The sequence below is a fragment of the Puntigrus tetrazona genome, chromosome 25 (assembly GCF_018831695.1).
Source record: "Puntigrus tetrazona isolate hp1 chromosome 25, ASM1883169v1, whole genome shotgun sequence".
Classification (NCBI taxonomy): Eukaryota; Metazoa; Chordata; class Actinopteri; order Cypriniformes; family Cyprinidae; genus Puntigrus; species Puntigrus tetrazona.
Genome location: NC_056723.1, coordinates 6614232 through 6642180, shown reverse-complemented (window position 1 = coordinate 6642180; position 27949 = coordinate 6614232). Strand labels below are relative to the sequence as shown.

The 27949-nt window shown below is 36.9% G+C and overlaps 1 protein-coding gene across 8 annotated transcripts; it reads left to right on the top strand.

The window, feature by feature from the left end:
- The first annotated feature begins 25 nt into the window (after nt 1-25).
- ndrg4 (NDRG family member 4) lies at nt 26-27592 on the top strand. 8 transcript variants are annotated; one of them, XM_043227935.1, is made up of 18 exons: nt 27-181; nt 1667-1740; nt 7426-7516; nt 8292-8426; nt 10767-10805; nt 15752-15857; nt 18968-19088; nt 19742-19804; nt 19891-19951; nt 20041-20184; nt 20355-20458; nt 20657-20713; nt 20801-20852; nt 22147-22194; nt 22296-22331; nt 22509-22560; nt 22826-22864; nt 23858-27592. In XM_043227935.1, exons 2-18 carry the CDS (start codon nt 1667-1669, stop codon nt 24010-24012), a joined length of 1377 nt encoding a protein of 458 aa, XP_043083870.1. In that variant the 5' UTR covers nt 27-181; the 3' UTR covers nt 24013-27592. The 8 variants fall into 8 exon arrangements, with proteins under 8 accessions (XP_043083872.1, XP_043083875.1, XP_043083870.1 ...); XM_043227937.1 differs by lacking the exon at nt 1667-1740 and having other exon boundaries at nt 26-181; XM_043227936.1 differs by lacking the exon at nt 22826-22864.
- Nucleotides 27593-27949: the final 357 nt, after the last annotated feature.

Here is a 27949-nt window from a genome sequence, read left to right as displayed (position 1 = left end):
AAAGAAGGGAGGGGAAGAGTGAGCGAACGAGGGAGGGTGGAACAGAGGTAGAGAGATTCACACAGCATAGCCTTCACTGGGTACACAGCATCGCTCCCAAACGCACTCACAGGCAACCAAAAAGACGCTAAAGACATCAGAATCCTTTAAGACGACAACAAAACACAGTCCTTCAGCAGAGGTAAGAAATATCTCTTTGGTTATTGTGGCCATTTTTGCAAAGAGGCACAAATTAAAATGATCATACAAGTGAACTCTGTTCTGTTGTTAGGCACGTTAAATGACCTAACAGAACAGACCTTGGTTGTTTTGGTACAAGGTGGACTGTATGAAAAAACAAACAGATCAAAAAGTGCCCCAACACAGGGCCTTGAGGGACTCCATCTGAAAAGAAGCATTATAGTCCCTCCTGTGAGTATTACCGCGCTTGTGTCATAAGCTACACTTCATAGTTCCAGCCTCTGCATTGGCGTGAATGGGAGGTCGACAGGTTAAATTTATTAACCCCGCAAAATAACAGGGAAGCTTTGCCAAAAACAGCAAGGCAGTCGCAGTCCATCCAGACCATCCCTTAAATTCAGGGTAAGTCTACTAACAGGTGTCCTTTCCTGTTCATTGGAGTAATGCTATCTGCTGTGGTGCTGAGAAGTATTCAGGTCTGTGTAATAACAGATAAGCAGAGCTTTTGTTTTCCTAATCTCAATAACACTTCACAGAATATCTGACGCCAGTGTACCTGGTTGGGTGCCAGCTTGCATAGGAGGCCAGGAGGGCCGTGGAACTTTCCAGGGTGGATAAACTGTGACTTATCATAAGGCTTGACACTTTCAGTTTTAAAGGGGTGATGGATGATGTTAGCACATGCCTTGAGATGAGAATATTAATGTTGAGTTTAACATAAAACTGTTTTATGCTATAGCTAATGGCAACTGCCACACCTTTGACACACTTGGTTGTCAACACGGTGTGCAGCTAAAATACATTCTGTCTATGTAACTGAAAGGTTGGTGGAAATTCAAGCAGGTACTTCAATTATTAATGTGTGGGATGATTACAGCTATAAAGATGAATGACAATATGTGGCATGATTTTGAAAATAAGTAATTGAAAATAATGGATATCTTTCATACAGCTTTGTAAAAAAGATGGGAATACTGACGCAACTTGAAGCAACGCTGATTAATTTTCTTTTTCATTTTTTTTTTTGCTAAATCTCCCTCCAAGACAACAACGAGATGCCCCCATTTCTACATTATATAACAATGCAACAGACGCCTTGGAAACTTTTCTGTCTAACTTGTACAAAACCCATACTGCCTGGAAGCCTTCCCCGTTAGAACTGTTGTACTGTTCCTTCACTGAGCATGGAAAAAGAATCAATAAACTGCATGTTAGCTTTTCTTTAATAGATACTCTCCTGGCTTGAGATTTATATAAAGAATGTCATTTATAGAGGATTTTGTGAATTGTCTGGAACTTTTTCATAAAACATCTTTTTGTAAGAAGCATGCCCCTGGACAAGATTGCATATTAGTGTACAGAAGCTAAACTCGGAGGGGGCTTCCTCAATATCTTGCCCAGTTTAACGTACTTACTGTGAGAGTTTTCTGAATACCGAATATTGTGTATAGCTGAATTACAAATGGATCTTGTTTTGTACTGATAGATGGGGCCTGGATTGTTCTGGAACTTCCCATCCAAGACTAGCTGCACGGTTCCACAGAGCCTGCTGCAGACAATGTACGTAGTTCTGCCTGTAACCGAGGTTGTAGCCTTTTTTTTCAGTTTTTTTTAGCATTCATACCTTCATTTTTTGTTTGTCTCTTTGCTTGTGAAATCCATGGCCCGCTGCTATGTCTGACCACATAATGATCACACCTTGATTTGTCGACCAATCACTGAGCAATGGTCAAACAAGTGTCAATAACCATCATTACTCATAATTCATTGCCCAATAGCTGTTTATTGTTTCAGCCTTCAGTCTCTGACCAGTCCGTTCATGTAGGTTTATGTGTTCAAGCTGATTTATTGTAAAAAGATTATTTTATACATTACTGTAAGTCTCGTGTCCTCTATATACAGTAGGAATCTGAATTTTGACCTGAATATCTTCCAATTAGTTGTTGCCTGAGCTTGAAAATAAAAGTATCTATGCAAAGATGTATATAGACCTTGATGTCCACTGTTCTGTTTTGGTGGCTTTTGTACTTTGGATGTTTTTCTGTTCAAGAGAGTCCTTCGAATCTTGAATTGCCTTCTGCAGTTCTTGACCTCTATCGCCCCCAATGCAGCTTATAATCAACTGAGCCATGTGACACCAATTTCATGTAATGAACTACAACAAATGAAAAATCTCCATGAATAATTTGACAGCACATGAGTGAAGAAAACTATTATCCACTTGATTATATTTTGTTCTAGCCTAAATAAGTGTGCACCTGAGATAAATGTCCAGGCCGAGGTGAAAGATTGCTTCATGAAAGCTTTTAGATGCAGGCTATTTATCAAAATGGAAACATTAATATTTCAAGGAAACCACACCTAACATCTAAGGATTGTTTTCCTACTGATCCATAGAGTAGAAACCTGTTTTAAGTTAATGTTTGGCCAGGTTACTGTACTTTCGGCTAAGGTAAAATGGCGTTTTTGAGGACCACATGCCAACTTACCTTCTGTCAGCCTGGCTTGCAGCACTAGGCAGCTCCTGACAAGAGGCAGTGTAAGAGGGTTGAAAACATGGTTGATTCTGGTGGTACAACACTATCAGAGTGTCTTTGAAAGCCAGATAGCCATGATTAGTCCTTCACATATTACCCAGAATCCCACTGGAGGTGTGAAGTGAGCGGGTTGAGATTACAACTAAATGTTTTTTGGAGTTCCACAGCCGCTTTTTATCTCAATTTTAAAATAAGACATATTCTGTTTTTGTCTACTGCAGTGTTTCTCATGTCCAGTACCTCAGCTCCCAGAATGTTTTAGATGACTCCATATCTAACACTCTAAGAATCCGATGAGATGATTTAAGTGTTTTATTAATGAGGCATTTAAAACATTCTGGTAGGTGGGTCCTCAGGACTTGAGTTGAGAAACACAGGTTTAATGGACTAGGATGTGCATTAGCGTATAGTCACTTCTGTGCTGGAGCAACCTAAACTATTGGCAGAAGTTCCTGCTTTTAGACATTTTTGTACCAGAGTGACTAGGAATGTGTATAGTTCTAGGAACTCCTTTTGGGGAAACAAATTTAGCTCCTACTTCAGAGTAGTGTCTAAAACAGTCCTACAGGAACTATCAACTATCAAACACTGGCTATCCATCATCTTTAAAAAGCCATGCAATCATATTTACTCCACAAACATGGAAAACAGTGATAACGGTATTTGCCTGTTGTCTGCAGCATTGTGTTCTTTTCTCAGCCTCAATGATAACAGTACAAGTTGTATTTGAGATTTAGTCAGATTTCCATGCTCTTTTAATTGCGTAAATTGTGCATATACTTTCCATTTCCGTTTTACAAAACTCATGACAAAGATCAAAACCTGCTTTGAACATGCAATCCTCCATTCACCGTTTGTTGATGTTTGTAAAATGCTGCAAATAAAGATGTCATTATCAGCTGCTTTAAAGTGAATGCAGCCAAAAAAAGACCTAAGAAGGAGTTGCTGGCTAGTTCGAAAATGCCTTTTCACTGAGGGTCTTGAGACAGTCTATGTTAATGCTTAACATATATTGTTTTCCTTCACCCTCAAGATCTGACCTTATAAAGTGGATACTTAGATACTAAGAAATCTTAGACATGAGTGAAATATACACATCAGAAGAACAAGAAGATCATTTATTCTATGAGTACACCACTCAGAAATGAAGCTAGTTTTTAATAAGCATAAAAGGAAGATACTGTGTTTGCCATTTGAGTTTTTCCAGGCAGCAACAAGTGTTTTGTAAAAACTACAACAATTTTTCCTATACTTTCACAATGACATAATTTATTTCTGTTTCCTGGTATATTTGATTCTGCCAGCATGTGGGTGGTACTTAGCACTCTCTACACCTTGCTTATGCAGCCATGTTCTTTCTATTTACCTCGATTATGTTAGCATCCAAACGGCTAATTAAAACTTCGATCCCTTGTATAACCTAGTATTGATGCCAAGGAGACTGTACTGCTCAGCTTCTTGACATTTTGTGCCAAGATCCTTAGCCTGTTTTGCATTCAGAGAATGATTTTAGGATTCCGTCTGCTATAGATTTAGTTTGCCATAGATACATTGTCCTAACCCAGTTTCCAAGTATTGATTGGGATTCTGTATTAGGTCAGACCCTTGCCTTTGAGCATATGTATTGATTTGGTGTCTGATAGAATACTCCTCCAATGGTCTTTCCAGTGTCATATTCTCTTATACACAGGGGTGTTTTTTTGGGTCACTGAACAGGGTCAAAAAATCTCTGTCTAATGTTGTCTGCTCAATACATGAACTTAATTTAGTTACAATGTGTTTAGGGGTTAACACATTATTTTGGTGACCCCAAACTTCGTTTTTCTAGTACTGCAGTTAGGACTAGCAGTGATGCTGTCGAAAAGGATAAAGAATGAAAGATAAAGGTTATCCAACTCTCTGAAGATTGCAGGGGCGTCTACTGGCATTACTAGAGGTTACCATGGCAACACTGACAGGGTACAGAACCCACAAAAATAAATCTCTGCAAAAAAGAAGGGTTACACGTTGAAATTTGACATGAATGTATTTTTTTGTTTTTTTATGCTGTAATTTTAGTATAGGATGATATTAATGTTGATGATCATGAATTTGCTGTTATATTTATAAACTATTGATACAAGCTAAGGTTGTTTTTAACATTGCTCATACTTAAAAGATCTAGAAAAATGGACAAACCCATAGTCCTCATTGTTAAACTTTGTCATGTAACTACCACCTTAAATCATGCAGCTTGTTGTGGAGAGGTGTATAGTATTACCTTTATAACTTATAAGTTATTTAGTGACCATAATTACATAGAGACTTACGCTGGACTCGGTTGACTTGGGCTTGTCAACAACCACATGCAACAAGCTAGAAAACACCCAGAACACCTTAGAAACTACATAGCAATTATGGCCGTGTAGAAGCACTGGCAAGCACCACTCACGTTCTGTTTAGAAAGAGTAAAAATGTTGCTCTATTATGGTGTAGCAAAACAGAGCACTAACGATTATAATAATGATCGGAGAAAGGTCAGTACATGTGGGGGAGGAGGGAAGGCGAGATAGATCAACGGAGAGATCGTGACAGAGAGGAAAGGGAGGGAGAAAGAGAGGCCAATTGAGAGTATTGTGGTCATGTCTAGACCTCGTTATAATCACCTCATGGGAGGTGTTATGCAACCAAAATAATCATTCCCTGCAGGGCTCTGAATCATTCTATCCGTTCACATCTGAAGGTTTGATTTACACTGCCCATGATTCCAGATTCATGCAGCTCTTGGCACTGACAGGAAATAAGAGTGGAATGACTTTTCGGTTGACTTGAAGTGTTCTGAATTAAACCCTGTTATTGTGCGACTCTTCCAAGAGAATGATATATCAAAGTGTTCTGTCATCTCTTGAGTAAAAGTGGCAACAATCTGATTTTCAAACAATTTGATGAGGTTCTTTTTCCTTTTTTATTTCTCATTCATGTTCTTGTTTACTCGTTTACACAGCACTTGGATGGATGGCAGGAACGTTAGATGATCTTGTCGCACAGCCTAAACAATTATGCTAGCAATATTTCTACTGAAGTTGTAAATAACATCATGCTTCATAATCTTTGTCTACATACACATGTGTTTGCAGAAATATGAAGAGACCAATAATGTTAGTAGTTGGCCGTTGAGGTGTTTGTTAGCTTAACTTCGTGTTATTGAAATATCAGTTGACACTGACAGAGCTCCCATGAGCCGACTACCTTCAGCTGCACAGCTGGAGTTTTATAAGAACCTAATGGAAAAGTACATTGTCTCATCCATCAACAGATACCTTCAGACAGCCTGAGAGCTAATGCCACAATTGGCCATGTGTTCCTGGAGACTGACAAGCCTGTGCCTTTTTGTGTCATCGTGAACCTAACCACCAAACAACATTCAAGCCATGTTCACAATGCCACCTCATTTTAAGTCCACGAAACCCCATAACCACATGTAGTTTAAAATGATTTGGAGCCAGATTAGCACGCATGCTGATAAAAAGCAGTTAAAACCAACTTCTGACGGCAGCTGGTTTTACATGAGGTGTGTCTCAATCCGCTCTCTAGTTCAGTATTTAGTACACTGCTCAGTTAGCCAGCCGTTCCTTATGGTGTGTGCACACCAAAAGCAAATTTCATTTTTTTCCATTTCGAGCAGATTACATAAAAAGTCAGTGCAATCGAGGGGATGTGTTTGTTGCAAGTTGGTCTGTTGCAAGTTTTGACCAAGTTGAAAAATGTCCATGAGTAATCTAGTGTGATAACGTGACATGAATATACATTTCACTTTAGGTGTGCACACACCATAAGAAATTCCAGTGTACTGAAACATTCACTCATGAACGAAAGCATACTATGCTCATTATATGAAAATGTTGTCTTTTTCTGTCCTTCAAGTCATCAGACCAGTTGCTGATATGTTAAATGCATGATGTCATAATCATGTTGCATGTAATTGAGTCAATAGTATCCTAATGTTTATTGGTTCAAGGTCCATCCTGGTGCCTGAAATTGTGTTTATGGTATACTGATTCTTTCCATAGAAAACTAGGGAGTGGAAAGAGACACAACCATGGTTAGCTGGTATCAACCTAGTCCCCACCAGCTTAGGTACTGTATGTTTGAAAACACAGCTTGACCAGTGTTACCACCTTAAAGACTGGGAAATTGATTAAAAGCGCAGTTGTTACATATTTCCTATTGAAGTATTGCCAGGACATATTGAAGACATTACGTCTCAGCCATTAGAATATGCACTTGTTAATTTGCTGCAGGTGTTATAAGGGAGAGGGACATTTGGATTCTAGAGAACATATGATTGGACAAATATCTGTAGTGCAGGATGAGTCATCAACATTTGCGGTTTGTTTTTGGTGAGAGAAATTGTGTCCAGTATAAATGAATATAGCTGATCAATTCAGTCAACTTTTTTGAATATAATATACAGTAGATGATCTCAAAGCTAACAGACATGGAATAAAAGTGACAAACAGTTACGATATCACGAGAAACTACAGTTTTGATATCACTGGGTCTTTAAGCTGGTATGATTTGATTTTTTTCCAGCAGGGATTGAATACAAGATTTGAGTGGTGTAGGTAATATTTCAATATAGGAGAACCAGGCGGATTTGATTAGATTTTGGTTTGATGTTGAACAGCCTTGTTAATCTCAGGTGTGTGTGTTGCCATGGTGATTTCAGGTTGCTCTCCAGGATGGCTGGCATGAAGGATCAGCAGTTCACTGAAGAGAAACCACTACTGCCAGAATCCAGGGGACAGGAAACAGAGATGGTGAGTGTGTGTGTGTGTGTGTGTGTGTGTGTGCATGGCTAAATATAGCAGACCAGTTAAAAATGGCCCCCTGTTTTTAGGCAAGAGAACAAAAACTTGTGTGTGTGCGTGCATGATAAAGGACTCCATATCCATTTCATCTTAATCACCAAATACCGCATTTCATCTTAATCCATACATCTGTGTTAAGCTAATGTGAAATGAAAAGCATATGTCTTTATGTTGGTAAAAATAAATGTCTTTAAAACATCAGTTAAAAATTTAGGACACTGAACAGCAAGGTGTGATTTTTTTGCTTTTCTTTAGAAGTGCTCTAATATTCATTAGAGCACAATTGATAATAGACATTTGAGCGATGCTAGTACATCTGAAATCCTTTGATCAATGATGTATCCTACTGATTTCTAATTCTTGTCTAAATACTTGGTAACACGTAACAATAAAGTTATATATGTTCCTATTAGTTGATGTCATAAGATTGTTAAAAAAATACACCAATTAATATGTTTTTGTCATTTTGTCAAACTGTTTACTATAAAAAGATAAAAATTCACATTAATTGCAATTGATTGTAAGTCATGGCAGTTCATTCGTTTAGCTTATTGGATTTATATTTTGTCTTCAGCTTATTTCCCCGCATATCATTCATGCATATCATTTTTTTTTCTTCAGCTTCTCACCTCCGCCACCAAAGCATTGTCCTCCATTCCTGTGGAGGACACTGTCTGCTGTAGTTTGCTGTAACTAGTGTTTGTGTCTGTGTGTAACGTGGCAGGCTAAAGGACAGTGTGTGCAAGCGCTGCCCTGTGCTACGCCCTCCCCCCCCACGGCTCGCCCCCCAAAACGCTGGCATGCCATCGCCCAACACTGGCTCGGCCTGACGCGCCGTCGGACCAGCGGGTACTTCCCGGTAGGCTGATAACCGCACCGAGCACGTCCACGTTTCCAACTAAAATATACTAATTTCTCTCAAATCCTTTGTTACTTTAGATGCAGCTCTATTAGAAAAGATCAAACGAGGCCTGATATTTTTTCTCTCTTCACGAGTCTCTACCAAAATCTATTTGGGGAAAATAACAGATTTTATATTTATGTGTGCAGCATTAAATTTTTTTTTTTTTTTTTTTTGGCGCAGTGTTTTTATTCAAACACTCTGCTGATTAGCATTCACACAATTTTAAACGATGATTGTGAATTACCTGTCATTTTATTATTCACATTTTTTAGTTTTTTTATTATTATTTCCTTAAGCTAATTGCTTTGCACATGATAATAGTATAAAAAAACAAACATCAACAAATCACAGGTTTGCCTTTAGCTTTGTCTTTTTTTCAATGTATTTATTTATTAAGAGTAATTTGTAATCTCTGCTTCGAAATACCACATGAATTCGGATTTTTACAGATTCACTGAAGGAATAGGTCACTCAAAAATTAAAATAATTTCATTAATTGCTTTTCATCATGTCATGTCCCCTTCGAACACAAATTTAAATATTTTTGATGAAATCTGAGAGCTTTCTGACCCTGCACAGAAAGTTCAAGTCCCATAAAGGTTTATTAATTTTGCGTGCAAATCGTATTTTCGCATAAATTTACAGTTAAACCACTGATGTCACATGGACTATTTTAACCGTGTCCTTAGTGCCTTTCTGGGCCTTGAAAATGTCAGTTATGCTTTCTATGCTTTCTATGTATTGTCAGAAAGCTCTTGAATTTCATCAAAAATATGTTCTGAAGAGGAACGAAAGTCTAATGGCTTTGGAACGACATGAGGTTGAGTGATTTTAGACAAAACATATGCTTAAATATGTAGAGAAATGACTAAATATGTTGTCATGATAGCAATATATAATGATGGCACAGGCAAAATTCACACAGACTCTTGTCTAGTATTGTGCTAACACCTATATCATTACCATGGCAACCTATGTAGATATGCTGGATTCTGACTATGGATGCAAAATGGCACCGCTTAAGATGGGATTTGAAACACAAATCCGTTTTATGCACATTGTGAACAAAGCTTTATATACTACAGTGTCATAAGTTTCAGTTCCTCAAGAAGAAAACAGCACACTGTTATTTACCCATAAGGCTGCCCCCTTTTGCACTCTCGAGGTACTGCATTAGAGTTTGAATCCTGAAAAGGAGTGACACCTGCTGGTCCGACATTAAAACTGCTTTTGCTTCTCTGCTGCCAACAGCTCAAATTGCATGCACTAACCTCTTTCTTTAGGTGTGAGGGTTTCTTCCTGCTTCCGCCAATCTGCACAAGAATCACATTATAAGTGATACTTGCTTTTCCAAAATGGATGCTTTGTTTTTATCTTGAGTTTGCTAACTCGTGTTTCCTTGCCTTTTCAGAAGAATAAGAAGGATTTTATTGTTATTCCTATGGTGACTGTATTGTGATACAGTTGTCTGGCAAGGAGATGTTGTCCTGTTCTCAAGCTGTTATTTTACAACTGTGTTTCGTACTCATTTCACCTTTTTTTCCATAGCACATTGTGTTCTTAACAGTGTCTTTACTCATTAATACTTGTGTTGGACCAGCTCAGGCAATCAAAATGCTAACCATTATACTTAAATGCATAATGGAGTTAAACGGGCCTCATATCAGCAGTGAAGCGAGCTCAGCTTGCACATTTTATCTTTCCACAAATAGCTGCTGATCTGAAGCCAGCTAAGCCACCCACATACTAACCAATCATGCCTAGTGAAACAACAACCAGGGGTGTAAAGTGCTTGAGCAATTATACTTTATTATTGTATGTGATATTATTTTAGGGTACGTTTACTTTACTCAATGTAAAATAAACAGCTGTACCTTTTCTCTTACATTTCTGAAGAAAAAAAAATAATACTCCTTAAAAAGTATATCGCTGGTCGTCATGATGTAAATCTAGATTTCACTTTACAGTTTTCTCTTGAAAATCCAGTCACTTTCGAATGTAAATGTGCTGCTAAATTGATTTTGAGAAACATTTTGCTTTCACTCTAAATGTTTTTGGTTGGGTACGTTGCCGACATCTGTGCTTTAATTTAAGTATAATTTCTCAGTACATTTTACACCCTAGACATAAGCTCATTGTTCTAGAAACAACAGCTCAAGTAAATGTTTCCATCACAGAAACTCTTTCCTCGCTGGCGGGACCTTGCAGAGTGTTGCTCCGGTTGCTGCTTATTTTTATTGCGATAGCATATTAAAATGAATGCTTTGCCTTTGATGACCTTTTGTGTTCCTGCAGGAAAACTGTGAGACCTTTGTGGCAGAAGGAGACTGGAAGGTATTGTGACTCTTCCTTGTGCAGTTTGATATTGACTAAAGATTTATATTTAAACAGCCAGTCGTCCTTGACATGATTTTAAGCCATGTCAGATTTAAAATAAAGTGTCTGACATAGCCTCATTATTCCTTTTTTCCATTTGATGATTAAAGCCGTATTGTTTGTCTTGGCTAGAGAGAGGAATGTGCTAACAATTACAGTTAATGAGAGAGCATGAGAGAGGCTGAAAAACATGGAGGCGCTGCTATGACCTCCTGAGTTTCAATCAATATCCTGTTCAGAGCATTAAGTACCAGCCTGTTGATTAGACCTGGTCGTTTAACTGCATGTCAACATGACATCCACCCTAATAAATTTGTAATATATGTTTCTATGTGCACAAGGGTTACAGAGATCAAATTGTAACTGAAGTCAAATTACTTAGATAAAAGTTGAGCTATAAGAACTTTATCACCACAGTTTTGTCGCTGTCTCACGGTTTGCATCATCTCTTCACACCTCTGACAGAAATAGGACTAGTAAATCACAGAAAGACGATTTTGAATAAAACAGTGAGAAATCCAAACAGCGGAGGGGCTGGAGATGATAGGATTTGTAAGCCGCACGCTCATCAAGTGAGAGGTTTTAATTGTGATGGAGAACAGATAATTAAATAGGTGTTTGCTAGCGTAATACGGTTACCTAATGGCAAGGAAGAACAATTAAATGCGATATTATAAATCATATTTGGCAATGCAGTCTGTTTGTTTAATATAGCATTCCAGACAGCCATACCAAAAAATAACGGATTTTTGCAGAACCCAAAATATGTATAGGTAGGTATAAATTATGGTAATATCATTTTTTTATTATATTAATAAGTTAATAAGCCGAAATTCATTTTTATAACCCTAAAATATTTGCAGTGTGTAACATCTTGAAAGTACACCATGCATAAATTTATCATCTCTCAAACAAAAGAGTAGTTTATAAAATGAATCACAAGCCGTTTCATGTTGACGTCAACAGCGTGAAACATCAGTATATTGCCCGCCCACTTGTTACACATGCGGACCTAAAAAAAAAAAAATATATATTTTTTTGTTGACCTGAATGAAAATGCTAATTCATTCTTTGCCACTATGTGTCACTTTTGGATTGTTAAAAGCACACAAACGCTGCTTTAAATGAAATTGACCAATCACTGCATATAAGGAAGGGTTTGGAAAAATTAATCACTGAACAAGCTGTTTGGGAGTCATTGAGAAAATAGTAAAAATAAATGCACATTATAAGAAAACAAAAAAAGTGTTTTTTGACCTTGCATGCACATCAACCTGTCATTATGGATTTATAAAACCAAAATATGAACCTTTCGTTACCTATAATATGGTTACTTTCATTTTTGTTATAAAACACGTTTCAAATACAATAATTGAATATTTTTAAATACAATAACAATTCAACCTCAAGATTACATTTTTGTGGCGCATTTACGGAACATAAACTGCATTCAAGGAACATTCGATCAGTTTTGTGCTGTTTATTCATACTGGGATGCACAATAACCATTTTGTAATAACAATAAGGCACTCAAGGCTGAAAAAGGGCAAATTAAAAGTTGTTTTCTACATTTAATTTGCTTGCAAACTAAAAATGCCTGATACATTAGATTAAACACTAACCCTTATCAAATCTGTGTGCAAATGTGTATGGTGGAGTCCGTCCTTTTATGACAAGGCTATGCAACTGTATTTACACAAGATCTGCAATTGAGAACAGCTAGAGAAAAGGCTTGCGCATTTTAGCGAGACAACAAAAGTCCAGTCAGCGACAAAAGAGATTCATATGCCACAGCCAAAGACAAAACTCAAAAAATGCATTTGAATCAGCACAGTTTTCTTAGACAGAAAATGCAGGCTGAAAATGAGTTTACTACAGAATACAGCACATATAAATACATCCTTGACTCAAAAGTGGGCCATGTACCTCATGTGTTCATCTCTCAGTGGTCCATCACATGTTCATGAAGGAGCGCACGTACACAGACACTTTCACATACACAACTTTCGCAAGAGCCTTGCCAGGAAATCTTCACCGACCTTCGACCTGGCCCGTTTTGGTGTGTGTGTTGTGTTTTTGTCTAATAATAATATGCTACTGACAAATAAGCATATGCAGGAGCATTTTAACATGCAGTGAATCATAAACAACGACACAAACCCTCTATTTCAAGCAAACCAAGCTGCTAAATTGCAAAAAAAAAAAAATATATATAGAGCATATATAGAGCATCTACATTAAAGGCCATTATAGGCATGCAGAAGATGAAGATTGCAAATATGGGACAAATGCGGACAGAACACAACAGATTTAGAGTGACACGAAGCTCAGCCAATAACAGGCAGCCATTTTTCCAGACAGCCAAGGAGAGAACAGGGGTGGGGAATGAAATTGTGTCGGGGGAGGGGCAGCAGCACTGCAAAACTCCCCTGACAAGAACGAGGAGAGACAAAGAGACGCCGTAGCAACCGCAGCATCTCTCTGGTTGCCTGCATCCGAGTCCAATTTCCCAGAGAGGACCTTGTCTTCTTCCTGCTCAAATATACACAATCTCTAAGCAGCCATGCCGGAGTGCTGGGACGGGGTGAGTGGGATATCTGTGATTACAGGAATGTAAATATAGAGTGTGAGAGACGATGCTTTTGGAATAATAATTTAAATGCTATATATTCATTTTAGCTTGTTTGGCTGGTTAAATATTGCTATTGATGTGCATTGTGCTCAGAAACAATGACTGAACTGGTAATTGTGTAATTCCATTGCATATTTACAGTATACTTTCCTGATGTCTAATGATTGCTATCGTTCTATGACACTATCAAAGTATTTATTTTATTTTTTTTATAATGGATAATTATACTAAAAACATCAAAAATAAATCAGTATCCTCTGTAAATGTAAAAAAAATCATAATGTTTAATAACAAATTAACAAATTATATTACTAATAAAATTCATTAATAATAGTAACAAATAATATGTTAGTAAAAATAGTCTACAGAATTAGCTAGCTTGACCTGCTGATCTTGTAATTGTGGAAGAATGACAATGCACATTTTCTTGATGTGTAATTATTGCTATCATTCGATGATAACACGATTATTAATCTATGGATATTTTAAAGTACACTGGCAAATTATTCTACTAAAGCATTATAAAGCATTTTACGCAAAAAAACTAAATTCATAACATTTAGTACAAATAATTATTTAAAAAGTAATAATAAGATATTAAGTAAAAATAAATAAATAAATAAATTATATATATATATATATATATATATATATATATATATATATATATATATATATAATTCTAGCAAAAAATGAGAGAGAGAAAATATGTAGAGCAATAAATGTTCCATCTTTTAAAAAAGTGTGTTTAGAATTATGTCCAGTCATGTGCGAGGTGGCCATTTGCACTGACACACTAACACACTGACACGTGTGCTACGTGCACTCCGATGTACCTCTGCAGTAACCTGGAGTGTGTTCAGAAATGTGTGTTTGCGCATGCGGTGCTGATGATAAATCTTATGTCTGCAATCTAATCATAAAAATCCTCGTACAAGGTCAGTTGTTTGACCTTGAGAATGAAAAATGAGCAGCCACGAGAGATTTTCTATAGAAATGATGAACAGCTTTACTATTTTGTCATATTTGCCCCATATTTTGCACAATATTTCTGAATCTAGGTCAAATTTCCTGTTTATCCTGTCAGCGTTTGTTGCATATTATCTCCCTAGAAAACATGCTCAACATTTTGCGGCACGGTGACAGCTGTCACAAGATTTTATCTCGATCTAAACACAGAGGGACACAAACAGCTGGCCTAAACTCGCACACAAACACACAAATACCGTTGCATCCGCTCTGACCTTCCACGATTTTTCCAGCACCAGAAACACCAAGTGACAGGGGTTTAAACCCCACGGGAGATTTATTTCCCGTCTCTCTGTTAAGCTCAGAAGTGGGCTGCCTGCGAGGTGTCTGCTAGGATTTGTGCATAACACTGAAAAGCTAGAGATGCTGAAATAATCCTCAGGACAAGAAAAACAACGTGCGCACATACATGCATCGCTCCTCGGCTCCCAATAAAGTCTCTGACTAAATGTGGGTCAGTTCAGATTAAAATGCCTTTGGAACTGGCAATTAAAAGTGTGTTACATGACCGTGCGCAGTGAATCTGGGATCAGAGAAGCTTAATGAGATATTAATTAGTCTTGTATTTAACTCTTTCCACTCTTGAGTGAATAGATTTTTTTCTTTACTCATCGAAAGTAGTTGATTGTGGTAAGTCAAGATCTGCTAAGAAGTAACCGAATGTTACAAATGATGTACAAATGCATTCTTTTATTGGATAATTATCAATCGTTGATGATTGCTAAAAGGGGTAGTTAAAAATAAAAACTACCCCATGATTTACTCACACTGAAGGCTTCCCGGGTGTATATGATTTCTTTTAGACAAATACAATTAAAGTGAATAGCTGTTGAGATTTTGACATCCAATAAAGTGCATCCATCCATCATAAAAAGTACTCCACAATGTTAATAAATGCCTTCTGAAAAAGGCCCTTTAATCTTTTAAACAATTGAGAAGATATTTACATAAAAAGAGAGCGAAAGTTACATTCAGCTGTCACAAATTAATTTTTTAATGTTTATATTGTCTCTCAAAATGCAAATTGTCTCTCTAAAACCTTTTACTGAAACGTATTAAAATGCAGATCCTGTTGAAAATCCCTTTTCAAACTGTTGTTACGTTTTAGCAGATTTTCTTTGGACTCTACTGTTTAGATACAATCCAGACCTCTCAAGAGATCTACTTCAGGTCATTGGTTATTAGGACCGGCTTGGACCTTCTGAGGCTGTTTGCTGAAGCTGTTGTTTTTCTGTTGTTGTAGGAACATGACATTGAAACCCCTTATGGGATGCTGCACGTGGTGATCCGCGGGGCTCCCAAGGGCAACAAGCCAGCTATCCTGACCTACCATGATGTTGGGCTCAACCGTAAGTAAACAATGTTTTTGTTGTTGTTGTGTGTGTGTGTGTGTGTGTGTGTGTGTGTGTCTGTGTACCGAGGTAAACTACACCCACATTGCTCTCCGATACCCCAAGCAGCACGCACTGCACGATTTCCATCTTGGTGCACCATCTGTCTCCAAGCATTGACCTGGAGTTAATTTCCCCATCTTCACAACCAACAAGAGATAGTTGTGTGCTAGTGTGTGTACTTTTGCATACGTGCGTGTTCAAAGTGCAGCCCTCTGGAAGTGATGTGTGTGGGCTGTGATCAGAGCTGTAATTTGGGTGCCAGCTGACTGCAGTTTATCAGTTCTGTTAACAGACTGCATGCAGTGTGAGACGAAGCTGATCTCAGGTGGCAGGTGATCTCAGCACCGCATATGTGATGGTGCTAAAACCGAAAAAAAAAGTTTTTTTTTTTTTTTGAAAAGTATAACAAAAAATACACCATTATGGCTTGGATAACAAGCTAGTCTTACCTTGTTTTTATGTGTATATTTTATATTGACTTATAAAAAGGTGTAATATTTACATAACCTGTTTAATATTTAACAAAAATATTCTTTAATATTTACAGACATTGCATGTCTTGGAAATATACAAGTACTTCATATAAATATAGGTACTTAATAATATTAATCATACAAATTATGAAATATCATACATTACATAAATATATTAGGGCTTTTTTCAGTCAATTCCAATTTTTTATCTAATTAATTATGCCATTTAATTAACTGATTGCAAAGATACCCACAAAGGATTATTTAAAGCAATATTTGTGTTAAATGAGAAAGTATACATTACAAATAACTTTACAAAGAAATGTAATTTGGTTGAACATAAAATGAATTAACATAAACATTTAGGCTACAACATAAACATAACTAAATCTTAGTTTTTTTGTTTATGCAATAGTTTTTATTGGTAACCAAACAAATTTTTCCCCATCCTTCTTCAAAATACTATCTATTATGTTCCTTTATGATATGTTCAGGTTATTCAGATTTGAGTAAATGTTGTTTGAGTAAATGTCCCTTTTTCCCCCTTTATATGTTATATTTTTATCTAATTAATTATATGATGTGTCATCTAATTAATTGATTGCAAATTCCAAATTAGCTGTGAAAATACCCACAAAAGATTATTTAAAGCTATTTTTGTGTTAAACAAGAAAGTATTAAGTAGACACTACAAAACACTTTACAAAGAAGTTTAATTCAGTTTAACATAAAATGAATTAACATAAACATTTAGGCTACAACATAAACTTGAACATAAAAGAAGATAATTTGAGAAACATTGTTTTTTTTTTTTTTATTATTCATGCAATAGTATTTATTGGTAACCAAAGCATTTTTCCCCAACCGTCTTCAAAATACTATCTTTTATGTTCCATTATAATATGTTCAAGTTATTCAGATTTGAGTAAATGATGACATAATCTTTCTCTTCCCTTCCCTTTTTTCCCCTTTATATGCGATTTAAATATGTGACAAAAATTCATACAGGAGCATTTTTGCCCCAATATCTTGAATTTTAGGGCTTAACTGCATTTGTAGAGGTATGGGATCAGGGCCAGTGCGTTAACTGCATTAAAACTTTTTAATAAATTTTTAACATATAACATGTTATTTTTTCATAACAAATTATTTAGGTTAATGCGTTAAATTACAGTTTATAAATAAATAAACTGTTAGTAATTATTATTACACGGATAGTATTTATATATAAACAATTTTTTAGCACAATTTTTCATAATTTGTTTCCTGTAGCTACTTTTACTCGTAGTTATATTCAAGAACGATTGTCTAAACAAGAATAACTCAATGTGCTCAATGTGAATTACGGGAATTTAATCTATGGCTTGATAAGGAACATTAGATCTATTTATGAGCCTGCAGAACAAAGGCGGCTGAGTTACTATTGACCTTGATATTAAATTCCACATTCAGTCAATTGATGGAATTAAATGACTCATAACCTTGGACAAGAGCTCTTCTCATCACTCACTGTCCTCTACTGCTCCCTTTTTCCTTCCTCTTTCTTCCTAATCCCCTCTTCTCTTCCTCCCTACATCTATCCATTTCATAATATCCAGCCTGAAGTGTGTTATTGTCTGCTGGTTCTTATTCCTATGCAGTGCGTGCACACGAGAGAGAAATATGTAGGTCACGAAAACATACCCATCATGCAGTGATGGGGAGGGGAGCGGGGAAGGTCAGCACTGCGGCATAGAGTAGCTCTGACTCCGCTGCGGATACATGTATTAGTATGCATGGCCATCCTCCATCGCAAAACATGACTCAGTGAGCAATAGAGAGAGCAGGCGAGTGACACAGACCACCGAAAGGAGACACTGGCCTATATAAAAAATGCAAAGTGAGCAATTCAACTGGGAGGCAATGGGGAAAAAACTGGGTCACTTACTACAGGGTGGAGAAGCTTGGATACGATTCATGCCACTATGCAGCACCTTTAAACCATCAAGTCTTTTTTGGTTGAAGACCACGAGATTATTTATTATTTTATGCAGCACACAAGTTATACGGGGGCGACCTTCAACATTTCTACTTTTGTACTCCATGGAATAGGTTAACAGCATATGGGTTTGGAACAACATAAGGATAAGTCAGTGTTTGGGGTGATGTTTTTTCCTTTAAATAGCTTGAAGACCTGCCAAAACACCATTTGATGATGATTAGGGAGATGGCATGAATTAAAATGAGGTGTTAGTGCCGCTTGAGCAGTTAGCTAGAACACCGAAGTTGTTTTGTTTCTTTATTTCATGATCTAAGTAGGCCAATGATTCTGGCATGAGAGATGAGCAGACAGAGAACGCAATTTACAGAACTGCCCCAAATTTGAAGTGTTCTTTTATAATCAGTTATGTTATATAATGTACGAGGTTACAAAAGGAGATCCAATGGAATCTGGGATAACAATGTATTATATATGGTTGTTGGAGAAGTACCATGTTAATACCACAGACACTGTATAAAAAAAAGGATAATCATTCTGTACCATCTGATATGGAAGGTAACAGTGCAATACGGGTTTGTTTCTACAATGCCTCGCTCTCTTTCTCTGTGCAGATAAGCTGTGTTTCAACACCTTCTTTCACAATGAAGACATGCAGGAGATCACAAAGCATTTTGTGGTGTGCCACGTAGATGCCCCAGGCCAGCACATTGGTGCCCCCCAGATGCCACAAGGGTATGATAAACACACACATTAATATACAACCGTAATTGCCATTTTACTGGATATGTAAAATTTAGGCTGTATCCTACTTAAAAAAGGTCAATGGCTTGTATTTTATGGTCTCTGGTAATTTGTTACCTTCTTTGGCAACCACTAATGGAATAAGCCCCCCCAAAAAACTTGTAGCCGGGTATGTAAATCGGTCAGAAAACAATGTAAAATAGGAAGCATTACTGCACTTATACAAAGCTGTTTACCAAATAAATTATGACATGAACATGAAATATTGATTTGAGCAGAAATTATGTTAAATCTTACCTTAAAATCTTTTCAAAAGTGTCGACTTAGTCACCAGACGAGCGCCGCTTCAGCACAGTAAAATTACTATTCCTCTGAGGTGATTTTCTAAACAGTCGTTAACTGATACACAAGATGGCGCCAGTCGCATTCGGATGGAACAAAAGAGCGCTAGTCTGATCAAAGTAGCACCAGTTTCGGTTAAGGACCAGAGGACTGATGTAAACATTTCTGTGTCCAAGATGGCGAATATCTCAACGTTGACTGCTCTGATTGGCCAATCAGAATCAAGTATTCCAGTGAGCCACGTAAGAACTCGAGATATCATTTATAATGCTTTTTTTTTTTAAAAAACATGTTATTCCTAGGTATCAGTATCCGACCATGGATCAGCTGGCTGGTATGCTTCCTAGTGTGGTTCAACACTTCGGGTGAGTGTGTTTGGATTATACTCTAAATTATGGTCTTTGGTGGTGGTAATGCAATCTAATGATAATCCAATCCGTCAAATCCCTAGCTTCAAGAGCATTGTTGGAATTGGAGTGGGGGCTGGTGCCTACATCCTCGCCAAATTTGCGGTTAGTAAATTTCAGCCTTTTACTGTATGCTGTTCATTTTTTTTCTTAGTTTACATTCAGTGCAATTCAGTTGTGCTCTCTACTTGTAGCTGATTTTCCCTGATCTTGTGGAGGGTCTGGTTCTACTCAACATTGACCCTAATGGGAAGGGATGGATCGACTGGGCCGCCACAAAACTGTCAGGACTCACCAGTACTTTACCAGACACTGTCCTGACCCACCTGTTTAGCCAGGTACAATATTAATTCACATTCACTATGTTTCACTGTAGATGCAGTATATAGTCTAAAAATGCCTTTAAAGATTTCTTTTTTAAAATAAATGCATATCAATTATTATTGTTTTAATGTTAATTTAGATTTTCATGCTAAATATTTAGCTAATGACATTCACCGTATTACAGGAAGAGCTTATGAGCAACACAGAAGTGGTTCAGACTTACCGTCAACAGATCAACAACACCATCAATCAGTTTAACCTACAGCTCTTCTGGAACATGTACAACAGGTAACCGCTCACTACCTTTGTCTTTAGAAAAAAAAAAAAATATATATATATATATATATATATATATATATATATATATATATATATATATATATATATATATATATATATATATGCAATGTATGAGTAGAATAAAATATTAAGAAATACATGTTAATAATAACTTGATTTAAAATGATAATTTTATTTTTTCCACAGCCGCAGGGATTTGGAAATGAACCGCAGTGGCTCTGTGCTAAATGCTAAGACCCTAAGGTAAGAACGAAGTTAATTAGAATATGATTAGACTCATTTACATACGCCTGTGTGATCAGACAAGACTCTAAACACTCTTTCTTGCAGGTGCCCAGTGATGCTGGTTGTTGGTGACAATGCTCCAGCCGAGGAAGGCGTGGTAAGTCTTTGTTCCACTTTTTGGCTCGATATTTAAGAGGGAAACTAATTTGATTATATTTTTTCATCCTTCACATTTCTGTCTCTCAAGCTTTCTTCTTCCTACCCAACGTTTCTCCTTTTAGTCTTAACTTAAACTTGTCTTTCTGTATAATATTTCCCAAACCTGAATGCATATAGTCATTCAGAGACAAGTCAATTTCGTCCTTCCTGGTTCTTCGGTTGTCTCATGGGAGCAGATGGCACTGGCCCCGGGGTTGATCTCCCAGGCTTCGCCAGCTTGTGTGCATTGGATATTTTTAACTCTGCACTATGGTCTTTTAATCTAACATATGAAAGCTGGGTCAGTGCCCCATCGCATCTAATCAGACACGCAGGGTGAGAGCTGAGGAAAAAGAGGGACACGATGAAGGAGGGGAAGAGATGGATAAGAGCGAGAGGTAAACGAAAAGAGGATGAGAGAAGAGACGGATTTGAGTAATTTAGGGCAAGTGGAGGAAGATGAAAAGGTAGGAGCAGAAGAATCAACAGAAGGATGGGGAAGAGATTAGGAGAGAAAAATAATAAATAAATAAAGCAAAATCATGGACAATTAAGTGATTTAGAGCAAAAGTAGAGATTAGTAAAGCAAAAATGCCACTAGTGAAATCCAATAATTCTTGTTTATTAGAATATATTCCCCCGTTATATTTAAATATAGAAAAGGATTTTAGATTTTTGGATTTCAACATTTTGATTTATATTTTAGATTAGACTTAATAAAATATTACATAATAAAATATTGTTTGGGGGAAATATACATGAAAGATGTGTTCCCATCATCACTATCACATCCACTGACTAATGACAGACTCGTGTGGTGAGAGATTTCATTCAAATTCTGTATATGTAAGAAAGAGGGTATCTGTCCCATTCTGAAAGTGTCTGCGGTGGTCCAAATAAGACCCAACAGGCGAATGCGTCTGCGCAGCTGTCTTTCTTTAGCACTGGAATATGACTCATCTCTGCAGTACCGCAGAACTGGGTCAGACCTCAAACACACACACATATATGTATATATATATATGTATATATATATATATATATATATATATATATATATATATATATATATATATATATATATATATCTCTCTCTATCTTTTTCTCCTCCCTCTATCACACCATCCATCTTACTGCCCATCAATACCTTCTGAAGAACTTATTTTTTTTGTACTGCTCTGCAAATGCCCTGATACATATCTACATCTTTACAAACATTTATAAAATACAGTGTAAATGTTTTCTACTCTTAGGTTGAGTGCAACTCTAAACTGGATCCAACCAATACCACATTCCTTAAGGCAAGTGAACAGACATGCTAGTTAAGTTAGAGGCCGTAACCCAACTATTTTTGCACAGATGTCCGAAATAATTTCTTAAAAACATATTTGATTTATTTCAGATGGCTGATTCAGGTGGAATGCCTCAGATTACACAGGTGGGACTGCTTGTTTCTGATCTGAGATTATAGTGGTGACCGAAAAAAATAGCAAAGATAAAATCTAATATTTAAATTTATTAATGGATGATTATTAATATGCAAGAAAAACTGAAGTTAAACTTGTGAAATACGATTTTAACAATTAAATTATGTTTAATGTTTTGAATCTTACAGCCTGGAAAACTCACAGAGGCTTTCAAGTACTTCCTGCAGGGAATGGGTTACAGTAAGTCTTATTTGTCTCACATTATTTTGAGTATCAATGTATTTATTAAAAATGTTAATAATGTTTCCAGGAAAAACCCCAAATCAGTTCAATTGATGTTTCTTTAAACCGATCCAGTATGTTCTGTGTGTCCTTTCTCCCATTGTATGTCTATTTCCCACGATGAGAGTTGTGAGTGTATGCAAGTAAATAAGTGTGTGTGTGTGTGGAGGTGTTGTATTTGGTATAATCTGTACCCTATGTGTATTTTCCTACCCCTTCTCAGTTGCTTATATGAAGGATCGGAGAATGAGTGGGGGGCCAGGTACTTCCTGCTTCCTGTTCACGCCTGCCCTCTTCCTCATTTAGATGACACATTTAGTCTTCTAATTTCTTGTTTGGCATTTAATTTTTGTATTTATTCTCCCCAGACTGATACTTCCATTCATTCATTATTTACTTTACTGATCAGTGATTTTTCCTCTGAAGGAAAAATGTGCTTTGAATGCGCTTTCATGCTCTCTGCATGGCAGTTATTCTAAATTGTACCATTGGAAACAATAGACAAAAACATGGCATGAAATGCAATTTCTTTTTAGTTTAGAATTATATTAAAAAGTTGTGAAATGTGCTGTTTAATGCATTCTTTTTCAGAAACCTCCCCTCTAAGAGAGCATTTGTAGGCTGTAATATATTTTTCACTTGAATTATAGTTTTTTTTAAAACATATTTAATACATATATATTTTATTAAATTAAATATGTGTAATATTTGGTATCTAGTATTTTATTGTGAATTAAATTATAGTATTTTTGCCTTGTTTTGCAAACAAATATCTAAACATCCATTAAACAATTCCAAAAACACTATTTTCACTTAGAAATTGTAAATAAGTTTCATGATTAACTACAAAGGAATGTAACTCACATTTTAATGCAAAAAGTTTATTCTTAACAAGAGAAACATTCTAACGAAGTAAGAGGAATCTATTCTCATTTCGACACAATTTTATTCACATTATTTTTTCTTGATTAAGGATGTTTAGATATAAACAAGAAAAAAACTGATTGAGAAAATTCACTTTTTTACACTGAAAACAATATATATATACATAAAGATTCTGGTTTGCTGTTTAAGTTGGATTTGAGTCATTCTGAAGTATTCGCGGTGGAATGTTATCAGCTTGAGGCTGAAATTATTTTCGACAAAAAGTTCAAGCATGTCATCCCTGCCTCCTCTGCAACACATCATGCAGCCCGGACAAATTTCCCTGCGGATATGAAATGACTATTCATCCCTTCTCTGTTGTTCTTCTCAGTGCCTTCGGCCAGTATGACCCGTCTTGCTCGCTCACGAACAGCCTCTCTGACCAGCGCCGGCTCCGTGGATGGTTCCCGCAACCGTGCATGCACGCACTCAGATAGCAGCGAGGGCGTCGGGCAGGTCAGCCACACCATGGAAGTGTCCTGCTGAACCCTCTTACACTGTCTCACACGCACACGTTTAGAGAGACGTGGCATGGAAGGAGGGCGTGAGAAGAATGGAGGTCTCATATTCCTTTCATTCTTTCTTTCTCAGCCATTTTCTATGTCGTTTTCTCTCAGTTTTTCAGTGTTAGCCATCTTAAAGGAATAGTTGACTAAGAAAAAATACCATCATTTACTCACCCAGATGTCTTTAGAAACCCATGTGACTTGATTTCTCCTGTAGAGCACAAAATGAGATGTATATAGTCCAAGCAGCTGTTTTCCATATAAATGACAGTGAATTGAGACCACAACTGATTATTATTATTATTATTATTATTCTTTTTTTTTTGTGAATTAGCTTTAGAAAACCTAAAATGTCATACACAGGTCATGTAAACCACTTTTATTATACTTGAGCATGATGTCACTTGGTCCCCATTCACTTCCATTGTATGGAAGATAGCAGCTTGGACGTTCTGCTAAACCTCTGCTTTTGTGTTCCACAGACGAAATAAAGCTATACAGGTTCGGAAGAGTCTTAGTTTGAGGTTTTCTTTTCGAGCTGAACTATTCCTTTAACCTGTAAAATGAAGACTTGCTGTCCTTTTCCCCTTTCGAAACAGTGTTTAGTTTCCCCCCAACTTTGTAACGCGGTAACTTATCGCTCTACGTGTCAGTATTCTGCACCCTTTGCTTGCTGCCTCTGGCCTTCACCTCCTCCTAAGACAAAACTACAAGTCCCATCAGCCCCTGCTCTCACTCATTCCTGTCCTATGACAGTCTTTGAGGAGAAACTGATGGATTGGGTCGCAGGTAGAAGGGGTCGGTCTTGAGGAACAGCGTGAAACAAAGTAAAAGAAAGAAGAAAGGATGCTTAAACCAGAGAGCGATTTATAAGTGACATTTGTAGCTCTCCCTCTCAATTTTGAGCGAAAGCAAAGCGATTGTATAGTTGAAGAGGGCAAAAATCTCTTAACCAGTAAACAGTAGCTTTCGGCTAATCATCTCAGCTCATTCAGACATTGGGAGTGTATGTATCACCACATACTGTAAGAAATAATGGCTTCATGGTAGTTTTTTTGCATTATTTAATACCATCATTGGTTTTCCCATTTAAAATGTTAGTAATGCATTAAAAATGTTTTTTTCTCCATTAAAGTAGGAACATAAGTATGACTTGACTTGCCGCTCACTTGCCTTAAAAGGTATTTTTTTACGTTAGAATGCTTCATTTTACCATTCCTTACACATTAAGCACTAATGCAATCAAGCACACTTTCTAATCAAGTTTCACTTCATTAAATATAAAATACCTAGTACCCTTTTAGTGTGCACTCGCTGTCATATGAAAGCGGCTTTGCCTGGGATCGGTTCTGTACGGTCTCCTTTTTTATAGACAATCAACTCCTGACCCAAACCAAACCGAAACCGTCGACTGAGGCAGAGCCTGTGTGATAGAGTTTGCAGTGCGTTAGCGGTACAGAATCGAGGCTTCACGCTTCCCTTACAGCACCCAGCCCCGCACTAAGAATATACCAAAGTTACTGATACAAATGCACACACAAATGCACACGTACATATTTCCCAATGAGGGCTGAGTTCTGCAAGGTAACAAAGCTTTTGGATGCACACATATACACAAACACACACACACAATTCATATATTCACATGCAATCCGTTTTCAGTGCATTATTTTTGCAGTAGATCTGTAGATTCACAGTTGCTTATTTTTTGTGACCCTTGTCACTTCATAACATTTTCATTATAGTTTGTTACATTTCTAAAGTGGTCAATGGAAACTGCAAATATATATATTTTGTGTTCCAATTTGCTTCAATAGCAAAAAAAACAAATCAATACAATAGCTTTTCTATGTTTTTTTTTAACATGAAAAAAAAAAGATTTGATTATAGTGACTTCACTTCCCGTTTTGTTAGAAATATCTACAGAGCAGCAGCCAAGGCAATATAACACATATTATAGTGTTATTTAAACAACTGGAAAAGTCTGTGTAAGAAATGTGTGCAGTTTGTGTACATAAATCAATCGATTTTTTTCCAATTATGAACCTAATTGGAAAAAATCTACTGATTTATGTTCACAATCTGCCCATTTTTTTTTAAAGAAAAACCTCATCTACACAATCGCACAAAAAAACAAATGAATGTATAAATAAGCAAACTAATTAATGAATGAGCCAACAAACGAATAAACTAATGAACGAACCAATTTATTTGAATCCAGAATCCAGAAGTTCCAGAGATGACTGACATGAGCTGAAATCTGATTGGCCGACACAGTTAATGGGGGGGATTATGAGGGCGGAGCAACCATTTGCTTTCCATTCCACACTCGCGCTTTTCTGTCTTATTGAATGTCAGTTTTTCAGCGGCTTCCTCGTACAGGAAGAGCACAATTACGACTTTTCAGGGGTGTTTCCTGCATGTTTGTCTGTAAGGGACGGGGCTTTCTGGAGCACGATGCTCCAAGCTCGGAATGTAGGGCAAATCCCACCCCCAACAAACCCAACCCCCAAAACACAAGGTGCCCCGCCCCTCACAGACACTTCCAGTCGCCCCTAAAGGGCTATCAACCCAGGCAACGCATCGTGATCGACCTCACTCCGTGCAAAGCTGGGCGCAGTACTGTAGATACTGTACAAAGAGAAAAATGAATGCGTGACATGGAATAAGCAGTGAATGTGAAAGAGGAAAGAGAGGGAGAGGAGGAACGAAAGGAGAATGTTCCAAACTGAAGGGTGAAAGTCAAACGCAAAATTTTGATGGGTTTCATCCTAAAGACTGAATGGACAAACACTCGTTCTTCCCCAGTATTGATTTGCATGAGTTTTGATAATGCAACCTCGTGTTTGTGTCGTTTTTCTTGATTTCCTGTCTGAAGTATGCAGTCGTTAGCTCTTATTAAGCGATAAAGAGCATGCCCACCTTTTAAAGGTGCACTTTTTCCTGATCCCTGATCTCTGCCTGGGGGCCCTGAATGTATCATGTCCTTTGGAAGTGCTGTACAGTATTGTCAATGTGGCCCCATATCACCTTTTCTTAAATCAGGGCTCACACCAGTTCGACCTGCCACACCTGCCTTCCCTTGCACCCTTTTCCTTCTCAATCTATGTTCTCTGCTGTAGATATTCGCTGTTTTTAGGGCATAAATCTAAAAATAGGTCTGTACCACTAGCCTTGTCATGTGGAACTGTTATACTTTGAATTTCCCTTTGAGTTCCTCTTTTTATAATACAGTAGTTCTTATTTAACCATGTGTTGCATCTATTCTTGTGAGGATTCAATGAGTATTATTATTATTATTAATAATATGATTACAATTGTTACAATTAGCCATTGTTTTATATTAAGCAATAAGTTGTCTGTGTTCATTTTTTGGATGGGGGCTGGTTGTTACAAATATGTCTAAAGATACAGCAAGTGTCACTCTTAACCTGCTTTACCATAAGAAAAGTACAAAAACTAATGTGTTTATGATGTATGTACATCTATATACAAGCTGTCACTGTCTGTGTACTTAAAAAACTGAACGTGCAACAAATAAAAATGGGTATACAAAAAGAGTAAGGGCTTTTGTTTCGTTTTCTTGTAGATTAGTCGGTATTGATGCCCAAGGAACACATGATGTGTATAAAAATATATGTATTGTTCAAAGTTGCTTTTATGGAAGGCTGTTTTGCCACATATAGTAAGAAAAACACATGCTTTGGTAAACCAATGATAAGAAGTCAAAGTTATGAGATACTAAGTCAAACTTATGACAAATTATTGAGTTAAAAAGCTGGAAATTAAAGTAATCATAGTTATTTTTTCATCATAGTTATGATATAATGTCAAAGTATAGTGATAAAATATGAAAAAAGCATAGTTATAAGAGAATAAAAACCGAAATTATTTAAGCCATGCGTAAAAAATTATAA